Raw genomic sequence first — 12,472 nt, 5'->3', positions numbered from 1 at the left:
GTGTGTACCATCTACAAAATGCACTGCAGGAATTCACCAAGGCTCCTTCAACAGCACCTTCCAAACCCACCACCACTACCATCTACAAGGGCAGCAGATAGATGGGAACACCACCACCTGGATGTTGCCCTCCAAGCCACTCACCATCCCAACTTGGAAATATATTGCCTTAAAACTTACAATCACCCCCTCGGTTGGTCTTCCAATAGTGTTTTGGGTCCTTTGGTGGAGTTGACCAGAATCTACCAATTTCCTTGACTGTCTGCATAAAACAGTGGCTTCCTACAATTTCTGCCCCCAATTATACCATTTCTGCTCTTGGTCTGCCAGCTCATTTCAATGCCCAGTAGTTAGCACTCTTAGTTTATTCTTTGCATAGTGCATGCAAATACGATCAGTTCATGCTGGTTGAAACAATTATCTTTCCATGGAAAATATATCCCAGGCGAATATGATCAATTCTTACATTGTTTAAACAATTCTCCTGCTGTTTTGAGGCAATACAGCATCTGGCTCCAAGGTCAATGAAAGTTTGACTATTAACGACCTGTTCCATGTGCCATTGTATCGGGTCATCAGCCTCTTAATTGCATTAGTCAATGGTAGGTAATGACGTTCCCCGGTACCATTGTTCCATGATAGCAATCAGTCAATGTCAAAACCATTTTGCTGAGCCACAGTCTTTTACTAAATGTCTGAATTAACCCCTTGCTGCACAGCCCTGTGCTGTTGGCTGCAGCTTGGTTTCTGTATTGTGGTAAAAAACATGTCCGTGGTTTTGGGTTTTCTGCTCCATAAATTTCCCAGTTGAAGGGGATTCCGGTCCTTTAGGGGTTCCATGAACATCCCCATCCTTGATGATAGCACAGCCCAGTAGGTGAGTGCAGAAGACAAAGCTGAAGAGTTTGTAACCATCTTCAGCCAGAGTGAATGATCAGTTTCTGCTCCATCCTAAGATTCCCACTATCATGCTAGTCGTCAGCTAATTCAATTCACTCCATGTGATAGCAAGAAACAGCTGAGTGAACTGGACAAAGCAAAGGCTTTGGGATTTGACAACATCCTGGCTGAAGGTTTGTGCTGCAGAATTAGCTGCACCTCTCGTCACACTGTTTCATTGTAGTTACAGCAGTATAGTTACAACATTGACATCTACTCGACAAAGTGGAAAACTGCTCTGGTATATCCTAGCCACAAAAAAGCTGGAAAAATACAATCCGGCCAAGGATTGCCAAATTAGTCAACTCAATCATCAAAAAAGTGATGGAAGGTGTTATCAAGTGGCACTTCCTGCTCACTGATGCGCAGTTTGGGTTCTACCAAGTCGATTTGGCACCAGATCTAATTACAGCCTTGGCTCAAACTAGAGCGTTTGAGGTAAAGTTTAGGACTCTCGTGTACCTCATGTCAGCATTTGCCTGAGTGTGACATTAAGGAACCCTAGTAAAATTGAAGTTGGTGGGAATGGGAGGGGAAAGTTCTCCACGGCTGAAGTCATACCGAGCACAAAGGAAGATGGTTGTGATTTTAGGAGGCCAATCATCTCAGGCCCATGACATTGCTGCAGGAATTCCTCAGGGCAGTCTCCTTGGCCCAACCATCTTCAGCTGCTTCATCAATGACTTTTCCTCTGTCAAAGGTCAAAACTGGGGATTTTTACTGATGATTGCAGAGCCTTTATTTCTATTTGCAATTCCTCCACTAATGAAGCCTTCTGTGCTTGCATGGAGCAAGACCTGGACATATTCAGACTTGGACTGGTAAATGGCAAGTAATATTTGCGTGATGTAAATGTCACACAATGACCATCTCTATCCAAGGAGAGCCTAACCACATCTCCTTGACATTCAATGACATAACCAGAGTTGAATCCCTCCACCATCAAGTAGGGGGTGGGGTGTTACCGTTGACTAGCAATGTCTGTGGAGTAGATCAGAGGCTGGGAATTCTACAATGACTAACTCACCTCCTGACCCCCCCCAAAACCTGCTCACCATACAAGGCACAAGTCAGGAGTGTGAACAATATAATATCCACTTGGCTGGATGAGGGCAGCTGCAATAATATTCAAGAAGTTCAACACTATCCAGGAGAAAGCAGTCCACTTGATTGGCACTCCATCCACTGGCTTAAAAATTCACTCCTTCCATCATTTTTGTACTAGAGCTGCAGCATATACCTTCAAGGTACAGCAGCAACTTGCTAAGGTTTCTTCAGCTGTACCTTCCAAACCTCCAACCTCTACTGCCTAGTAGAACAAGGGCAGTAGGCATATGAGAACATGACCACCTCCAATGCACACACCATCATGGCAATATATAACCATTCTATCCTTGTCACCGGGTCAAGATTGTGGAATTCCTTACCTAACAGCACTATTGAAGTACCTACACCACACAAATTCCAGCAGTTCAATAAGGCGGCTCACCACCCATGTTACAAGGGCAGTTAGAGATTCAGAAATAAATTCTGGCCTTGCCAACGATGCCACATCCCATGAATGAATTAAAAGAAACTTTTAGGTTTCCTTGACCTTTGATTTCCTCCTATCTTTCTCCCTTTGAGGAAGCATTTCATATTTTCTTGGTGCTTGGGAACTAAATGATGTATTGCAGAGCTGATGTAATCTTCATTACAACACTAATTTGATTCAAATTTTTGGCTTTTAGACTCAGAAAAATTCAACATTTAATACATCGTGTTTCTCATTGTACTTTTCTTTGCATTGCTTCCTCTAGAAAGAACCCCAGAGCAGGGTTGTGGTCCTCAGCAATCTGCCTTCATCTGGTTTTTCGGATTTTGATACTGTGAGGCTTGGTTCTGCTTTTGGGAAGGTACTCAAGTACTTAAAAGTGGGGGAAAAGGTAATGTAACACGCTGGTTTATTTGTTAAACTGTTTCAAAGAAAGAGTTAAGTCTATTGTGCAGCTTGACATATGTAATTGCCAGATCAGGTCCACCTGGATTTGAACCTGTTAATGTTCAGTTCCATCTATTGAAAAGTTGTAGTTTTGCCCAGTTCTTTATTTGAGCTGTACCAGGTAGCGTGCTAAAGAATAGTGGCAGCAGGAGGTAAGGGATCCTTGTTGGTAGCGTAACCAGTTAAGGTGTAACCAGTTAAGGTTTTTTTTGAGACAGTGGTGAAACAGAGGTTGAATAAAAATGATGCTTTTCCTCGTTTTCCTTCCCCTTCAAGCTCTGAGAAACAAAACAGACTACAACCTTAATTTTATCATCTCTGCATTTGGAGCTGCTTATAGCTGTGGTCAGTGTTCATCAGTAACAATGCCTTGCACTTACATTGCACCTTATAAGTAGAAATAGATTCCCAAGGCACTTCACAGAAGCATAATCAGACAAAAATTGACACTGAGCCAAAGAAGGAGCTATGAAAAAGGAAATAGAGTTTGGTCAAAGCGTTGGGTTTTAAGCAGGGTAATTAAGGAGACAAATGGGAAGTGGGGACTTTTGCCCTGCCTAAGTGGTCCTCTAACAGAAAAAAAAGTTTGAGAACTACTGTCCTATAGTGTTGAAAGTTAGGTAGAAAATCCATTAAGAAGGAATAACTCTATTGGCTAATAAAAGTCTGATTTTTGGATTAAGCTTCAGTTGGAATAAACTACTGCTTTTCTTGGAGCAGCCAAGAGTTTCCAACAGATGCTGTTCCAATTGAGAGAGAAAAAGCAAGTGAAGGATTTGTTCTTTATTGTGATAGCAAGCCTTCTTAGTGGGTAGAACATTCTCTCCATTTAAAGTAAAGAGAGTTGCTGCAACTCCTGTGATGAACAGTTTGTGTTTAACTGCATCTTCAATGCTTGGCAAACTATAATTCCAAACATAGCCCAAATATGTAGTGTGTAATAGACATAGCAGATTTAATAGATGTGTACATAGAACACTTTTTAAGTTCACAGACCAAAGAGCTAAATAAAGTACTGTAAATTATTTGACCTAATGGGATAGGAAAAGAATGAACTGTGGCTCAGTGGAAACATTTCTGTCTTTGAATCAGAAGGTTAAGTTTTTGAACCCCACTCCATCAAGTGAGCTGAGTGCTCTGTTTAAATACTGCATTGACATTTAGTAGAATGCTCATGCCACATGGAAGTTTAGTGGTGAGCCCCCATCACATCTAGCTAGTCTACCTAGGCAAGGTGAAAGTGACTGCCCTTGACATTAAGGCCACATTTGACAAGAGTGTGGCATCAGGGAGCCCTAGCAAAGCTGAAGTCAATGGGAATCGGGAGAAAGCTCAGTACTGGTTGGAGTCATACCCAGCACAAAGGAAGATGGTTGTGGTTGTTGGAGGTCAGTCATCTCAGCTCCAGGACATCACTGCAGGAGTTCCTCAGGGTAGTGTCTTCGTCCCAACCATCTTAAGCTACTTCATCAATGACCTTCCTTCCATCATAAGGTCAGAAATGGGGGTGTTCAGCACCATTTGTAATTCCTTTTACTGAAGCAGTCCATGCCCAAATGCAGCAAGACCTGAACAATATCCAGGCTTGGGCTAATAAGTGGCAAGTAACATTTGCGCCACACAAGTGCCAGGCAATGACCATCTCCAACAAGAGAGAATCCAACCATCACCCCCTAATGTTCAATGGCATTACCATCATGGCATTACCATCACTGACTACCCCACTATCAACATCCTGGGAGTTACCATTGACCAGAAACTGAGCTGGACTAGCCCTATAAATACTGTGGCTACAAGAGCAGGTCAGAGGCGAGGAATCGTGTGATGAGTAACTCACCCCTGACTCCCCAAAGCCTGTCCACCATCTACAAGGCACAAGTTAGGAGGGTGATGGAATACTCCCCACTTGTCTGGATGAGTGCATCTCCAACAACACTCAAGAAGCTTGACACCATCCAGGAAAAAGCAGCCCACCTGATTGGCACCACATCCATAAACATTCACTGCTTCCACCAGCGAAGCACAGTGGCAGCAGTGTGTACCGTCTACAAAATGCACTGCAGGAATTCACCAAGGCTCCTTCAACAGCACCTTCCAAACCCACCACCACTACCATCTACAAGGGCAGCAGATAGATGGGAACACCACCACCTGGATGTTGCCCTCCAAGCCACTCACCATCCCAACTTGGAAATATATCGCCGTTCTTTCACTGTCGCTGGGCCAATATCCCAGAACTGCCTTTCTAACAGTACTGTGAGTGTACCTACACCACATGGACTACAGTGGCCCAAGAAGGCAACTCACCACCACTACCTTCTCGAGGGCAACTAGGGATGGGCAATAAATGCTGGCCCAGCCAGCAAGGCCCACATCCCATGAATGAATCAAAAAAAATGTTGGGAATTGTAAATTAGCTCATGACTTGCCCCATCTTTGTGACGGAAAGTACCTAGGATTTAAAGCAGTGGAAGAAATGGTTTGACTCATATACCACGAGGCATGGAAGAGAACGAAGATAGTAATACACCTTAAGTTAAACTGATTAAAGTGGTACCTTGCTAAAGAGATGTTGATAATTTAATGATATGTGTGAGGATACCACATTAAGGAGTCTTAAGTAACTAAGCTACCATGATTGCTATTGGGTAAATGGGCTTAATTTTTAGGTGTGAGAAGGATAAGCTTAAGTCAATGAGGACTCCCTGGTATTAAAACTTTTTAATATTTTTGCTGTAATAAATGGTAAATAATATGTAGTTCTGTGAATTGTTGAATGATTATGTTCATATGAATAGGCTTTCCTGAAAATGGATTCTAAGATTGCGACCAATAACTTAATTGAACACTTCAAGAGGAAACCTTTGTTTTATGGGAGATTACTGACTGTAAGTCTGTCCTCTGCTCAAATACAGCCATTGCTAAAGGTAAGTAAATGTAGACATATTTATGTCTAATTTTATGAATATTTGAACATTATATTTTCATTTTGTATGTGTGAGAAACCAAATAATAGAAAATACTGTTCATTTTCATTGAACAAGCTTTTTACTATCATTTATTCTGCACCAAATTATTTTTTGTTTACTTAACTACAGGATGCTCTTAATTTAATCAATGTTAACTTAATAGTTGCATTTTTTTTAGTGCTGAAGGTCTATACACATTAGCACCAGAATTAAGCATTGTGTTTACATGTGTTGGGGGTAGTATATTAGCATGGAAAGAGAATTGGATAACTGATAGAAGACAGAGAGTTGGGATAAGGGGAGCATTTTCAGGATGGCAACCCATAATAAGTGGAGTGCCACAGGGATCAGTGCTGGGGCCACAATTCTTTACAATATATACTAATGACTTGGATGAGGGAAGTCAATGTATTATAGCCAAGTTTGTGGATGACACAAAAATAGGTGAGAAGGCAAGTGGTGAGGATGAGACAAAGCATCTACAGAGGGATATAGACAGGTTAATGAGTGGGCAAAAACTTGGCAGATGGAATATAATGTGGAAAAGTGTGAGGTTAAGCACTTTGGCAGGAAGAATAGAGGAGCTGAATATTATCTAAATGGAGAAAGACTGCAGAAGGCTGCAGCACAGAGGGTTTGGGGGTCCTCGTGCATGAATCACAAGCTAGCATGCTTGTTCAACAGGTAATAGGGAAGGCAAATGGAATGTTGGCCATTGTTTCAAAGGGAATGGAGTATAAAAATAGGGAAGTCTTGCTAAAACTATGCAAGGCACTAGTTAGACCACACTTAGAATACTGTGAACAGTTTTGGTCTCCTTATCTAAGGAAAGATATACTGGCATTGGAGGCAGTCCAGGGAAGATTCACTTGGTTGATCCCAGGTATGGAAGGATTTTCTTATTGGGAGAGGTTGAGTAGGTTGGACCTGTACTCATTGGACTTTAGAAGAATGAGAGGCGATCTTATTGAAACATATAAGATTCTTAGGGGGCTTGACAGGGTAGATGCTGAGAGGCTACTTCTCCTTGTGGGAGTGTTTAAGATCAGAGGGCATAATCTTAAGAGTAAGGTGTCGCCCATTTAAGACAAGAGATGAGGAATTTCTTCTGAGGGTAGTCAATCTGGAATTCTTTACCGCAGAGGGTGGTAGAAGCTGGGTCGTTAACCATATGCAGGGTTGAGGTAGAGAGATTTTTGATCAGTGAGGGAATTGAGGGCTATGGGGAAAAGGCAGGAAAATGGAGTTGAGGATTATCAGATCAGCCATGATTAATTGAATGGCGTTGCAGACTCGATTGGCCGAATGGCCTACTTCTGCTCCTACATGTTATGGCCTTATATTATGATGTTGTGGGGGGGGTGGGGATCTGGTTTGGGACCAATAACATTTTCTTTAAAGTAGACAAAATTTGAGATTCTAGACCCTTACGAAGTGAATAAATCAACAAGATTCCATGGGTTTGGAACAAAAAAAATAAACTTTACTATACAAGTTCAAAAAGATAAAACAATTTACATTATCAATCATATATCTAACATTCAGGGTGAGCATGAGGCACATGTGAATTAACAGATGAACTGTGGTCGAGAGTACCACACTGCAGAATAAATCACAAGTGTGACCAATGCCGATTCCAATGGACAGAATTTTCTCTTCGGTGTGCGGGGATGGGCCCCGCATGCTGACGTGTAAAATGACACACATGACGTTGGGCATGCGTCCCAACATGAATGACAGCATGTCATTCAGATCTTCCATTAGACGGGCACGCGTCAGAGGTGGCTGCGCACCCGCCGAACTGTCAATGGCCTGTATGGCCATTAATAAACCAATTGAACTAATTCTCAACACTGCCTATCTAGCCTTAAGGTTGGTGGGCAGGTGAAGAGCCCAAGCGGCCTTCGCGTTTTTCATGAAACCTCATCTGCGGGCGGGATGAGATTTCATGACGGTTTTATTAAGTTAATAAATACTTTTTACACATTTCATAAACATGCTGCAGCTCTTGTGACACTGTCACATGAACGGACATGTCTAAATAATTTCAATCTTTCTTTATTTTAAACTTTCAATTTGAACTTATTCTCCCTGAGGCAGCTCCGTGCCTGAGGGAGATTTATGTGCTCATAAGAGCGCAGGCCCGACTCTCCCTCCTCTCCCCGCCCGCACAGGTAGCGCTGAGCGCCACCGGAAGCGCATCATTCTGGGTGGGCCTTAATTGGCCCGCCCATGTAAAATGGTGGCGCGCAGCCGATCGAGGGCGGCAATTGGCTCCACACCCGCCCTCTCCTGACCAGCCTGCCTGACAGGCAGAAGATTCTGCCCATGGATTTCTCAACAACCCACCCAGATGTCTGTCACATTGTGAGCCAACCAATCTCACTGAAACTTTGACTTTCTTATGAGGGTTTCCAATCCCCACCTCTGAAAATCTCCTCTTGGAATTCTCTCCAAAGGTCACTCCCATTTGGCCAGCTTCAATGATGACCCACTTCACAGGGATTCAGTCTCACCTTTTGAAATTCCTTTCCCCTTGATTTCCAAGTACACACAAGCATCTTCTCACAAGCACAATTTCAGATCTTTGGCCATGCCAAGCAAAACACCACTGCTCCAAAGCAGGTACCTTTGCCCCAGCAGCCCACAGCACAGAGTCACCAACCTTTGACTGCCTTCTTGGATCTTCAGGGCTTCTCTCGTGCCCATTTCCTTTAAAGTCTGCTCCCTGCAGCTCTTTCTTTAACATGGAACTTACTTCTCTGTTCCTTTCCTTTAACTTAACGAGACCTAATTCTGTCCCCTGTCTTTTATCCCTTACCTGGGACTTCCTTTTGGGACCCCTCCCTGTCCCCCCTCCCTGGTTTGGGATCTCTCCCTGTTTTCCTCCCTTATCCCTGTCCCTGGGACACTTACTTGACGATGGTGCTCTGCACCAGATCACCTGACCTGGGTTTTTGCGCCGTTCTTCTTTCTGTCTTTTGCGCTGGTGCACAGGACTGGTCCTGGGCCTGAAGAGCGTGAAAGTGTTAGTACTGTGCATATGCGGCCAGTTCCCAGCTGGCGCACACGCATAGGTCTGAGGATCGTCAGGAATTGGAGTTCCTGACCTCCGAACTCAGCAAGGTAAGTATAGGTTTCATCACACATGATATAATCATACCCATAGAAAATCTCATAAGAAATTGTAATTACAGAAAATAATGTCCAGATTTATGGTGGAAATTACCTGTGTTAAACTTGTTTCACTGTAGTTGGTGGGAGGATGTAATTACAGATAAGCATGTTTAAATACACAGTTTTGATTACAAATGTGAACCTCAGAGTTTATAATGGAAAAGCTGACAAATGCACGGAGGTGCAAAATATACAGGTAAGCTTAAAATATAAAATGCCTCTGCAATCTCCTCGTAATCTTCATTAAAAGTTATACCGGAAAATGATTTTATTAGAGTTCTGAGAGATAAAGGGTGGAATATTTCAGTTATAACCAAGTGAAATAAATTTTTAACTTTGTTTTTCTCATGAGCTGCTTGCATTTGAGAATTTGGATGTACTCTAATATTGTGTTTTGTTTCTTGCTCAGTTACATTCCTTTAACTTTGGTTTTCCCTTCAGGTATCTCTGATTTTCACTGACTACTTGTTAGTTCATACTCCCCATTCTCAATTCCTATAATGAATAATTATTGTTCCATATGGCAGAGTTAACTTTCCCTCTTCAGGCTAATTGTTCTTAATTTGGTTCACATTCAACATTTTGTTATCCTAAATCTCAGATTATGTAACTGGATAATAATTACTTCTGACAACCACACATAGTTTTGACTTTGGTATTTGTAGACCCCACTTTTTCCATCAAAATTCTTCCTTTTTACATTTAAGATTAGGCTGGTTTTTCCTACTGTGATTATGTTCTTTTCAGTGTATTTTTTGATGGTATTTTACCAATTTTCATTCTTCTTTTGGAGCAGAGGGTGACCAGAAGCATATTACTATTTGCCATGGGTTCCTGCAACAATGCAAATATTTTCAGGAGGTCCCAAAAGAGTGTCACTGTTTTAAGGGGTTTTCCATAATTTAAAAAAAAATGGACGCCTCTATCTTAGTGGACTTGGTAATGTACGCAGAACAAGCCTACTTGAGAATGATTCAAACTGAATAGTTTATTTCCCTGCATGTTGACTAAACTAAAACAGAACTTGCCATTCAAAGAAAAGTTTTGAAATTGTTTGTTTCAAAATCAAAACATTGCAAGTTTTACATTCCTTGTTCCTACATAATGTTATGTAAATCCTTGAATGATGCAATAAAATTAGACAGATAATTTGTGGAATTAGGAATGGCATTTTTCCCCTTGTGCCTATTCTTTCCGATCTACAGTCCACAACTTCAATTGCCATGAACTTTCTCTAATTTTTTAACCCCTGGGGAAATGCCTGCAAAGCGAAATCACCCATGCTACAAACAAGTGCTCCAGATCCCCATATCATCATCATGCCATTTTAATATTCACAACCAGTGTGTTTTGTTTTTTTCAGAAACCATCTGCAAAGATTGAAGAAATGTTGAAGAAAGTAAATCAAGCAGATATCAGGTAAATACAGTAGTTGTGTGCTTAACCAGATTTGCAGATCCACATTATACATTTTAAAGATAATGCGTATTTTAGTGTTCTCTCAAGCCTTGGAATTATGATCATTAATGGTGAAGGTAGGTGGACATTGGTTGAATATTATAAAAATAAATTGGAGATTTTTTTTTTAGTAGTGGTGTACTATGTTGTATATTTTTCAGTCCCATTCCCTGTATAACGACAAAAATAAGACAGTATAATGTTGTGTACAATCAGTTTGTTTTCCTTTACAGCACAAGAGAATGTTTTCTGGGTCCTATCATGAAGCATAAACCTGGTGATTTGAAAAAGTCCTCAACATCTGAAAGAGAGAGAAAAAGCTCAGAAAGTAGTGAAAGAGCAGAGTCAAAGAGCTCTGATGAAAGTGGTGAAACAGCAGAATGGAGAGGTTTTGGAAGAATACGGCGCAGAAACCGTGAAAGAATGCAGCGCAGAAGCCGAGAAAGAATAGAACGAAGGATACGGTGGCGAAGCCGCGAAAGAAGAGCACGGAGGGCAGGTCGAGGGAGAGGAATGCAAAAGGGTGGCCGTGAAAGAGGAGGACGATGGGGCAGCCGTGAGAGAGGAGGGCGCAGGGCCAGACGTGAGAGAGAAGAGCGCAGAGCTAGCCGTGAGAGAGGAGAGCGCAGGGGCAGTCACGAGAGGGCTGAACGCAGGGGCAGCCGTGAAAGAGGTGTGCGGAGAGGCAGCAGGGAAAGGGGAGAGCAGGGAGCCAATAATGAGAGAAGGGAAAGGGATGGCAGCAGCCAGAGAGCAGAGCGGAGAGTTAGCAGTGACCGGGGAAGCAGCAGTGACCGGGGAAGCAGTAGCGAGCGGGGAGGCAGCAGCGAGAGGGGAGAGCGGGAAGGCAGCAGTGAGCGGGGAGAGCGGGGAGGCAGCAGTGAGAGATTCGACTGGGGAGACAGCAGTGAGAGGGTGGAGTGGGGAGACAGCAGTGAAAGGGTGGAGTGGGGAGACAGCAGCGAGAGGATGGAGTGGGGAGACAGCAGCGAGAGGATAGTATGGGGAGACAGCAGTGAGAGGATAGAGTGGGGAGACAGCAACGAGAGGTTCGACTGGGGAGACAGCACTGAGAAGGTGGAGTGGGGAGACAGCGAGAAGGTGGAATGGGGAGACAGCAGCGAGAGGGTGGAATGGGGAGACAGCAACGAGAGATTCGATTGGGGAGACAGCAACGAGAGGGCGGAGTGGGGAGACAGCAGCGAGAGGGCGGAGTGGGGGGACAGCAGCGAGAGGGCGGAGTGGGGGGACAGCAGCAAGAGGGCGGAGTGGGGGGACAGCAGCAAGAGGGCGGAGTGGGGAGACAGCAGCAAGAGGGTTGAGTGGGGCGACAGCAGCGAGAGGGTAGAGTGGGGCGACAGCAGCGAGAGGGTAGAATGGGGAGACAGCAGCAAGAGAGTCGAGTGGGGAGACAGCAGCGAGAGAGTAGATTGGAGAGACAGCAGCGAGAGGGTAGATTGGAGAGACAGCAGCGACAGGGTGCAGCGGGGAAGGACTGAGAGCAAAGAGAGATATCGGGAAAACTATGCGAACACAGAGAGTGTCGTCGGGTGGGAAAATTATGACCGCTATATTTCAGAGGATCGGCTGGAGCCTGAAGTAAATAATGATGTAGAAATGAAATCAGAGGAACTTATAGAGGAGACTGCTATTCCATTTCTGGGAAGTGATTCAGAACTTGAAACTTTGATGGGAAAGTCTGATTCAGATGATGATGCCATTCTAGAGCATCCACAGAATGAATCCAAGGATGAAATGAAAGAAACTGATACTCGAGCTGACATAAAAATGCATCGACAAGAGTCAGTGCCAGTGAAGGTAAAAGATGCTGGGCTGTTTTATTTAAATAATATTTTTGGGGTTTTTACTCCATTCTTCAACTATGCTACATATTTTGGTTGCAAGAGGTTACTGATATGAAGAAAGAGGTGAAAGGTTCAATGGAACA

At 43.3% G+C, this 12,472-nt stretch overlaps 1 protein-coding gene across 1 annotated transcript in view; it reads left to right on the top strand.

Moving 5' to 3' along the window:
- The window catches only part of LOC121281447, a 52,278-nt gene that overhangs the window by 15,556 nt on the left and 24,250 nt on the right, over window positions 1–12,472 (top strand). The window contains exons 7-10 of the mRNA XM_041194393.1: window positions 2,739–2,864; window positions 5,719–5,847; window positions 10,430–10,485; window positions 10,758–12,342. Of these exons, the coding sequence (XP_041050327.1) occupies window positions 2,739–2,864; window positions 5,719–5,847; window positions 10,430–10,485; window positions 10,758–12,342 (1,896 nt within the window). The remainder of the gene's footprint in view (window positions 1–2,738; window positions 2,865–5,718; window positions 5,848–10,429; window positions 10,486–10,757; window positions 12,343–12,472) is intronic.

Source organism: Carcharodon carcharias, chromosome 8, assembly GCF_017639515.1.
Source record: "Carcharodon carcharias isolate sCarCar2 chromosome 8, sCarCar2.pri, whole genome shotgun sequence".
Taxonomy (NCBI): Eukaryota; Metazoa; Chordata; class Chondrichthyes; order Lamniformes; family Lamnidae; genus Carcharodon; species Carcharodon carcharias.
This window is presented reverse-complemented; position numbering and strand designations above follow the sequence as displayed.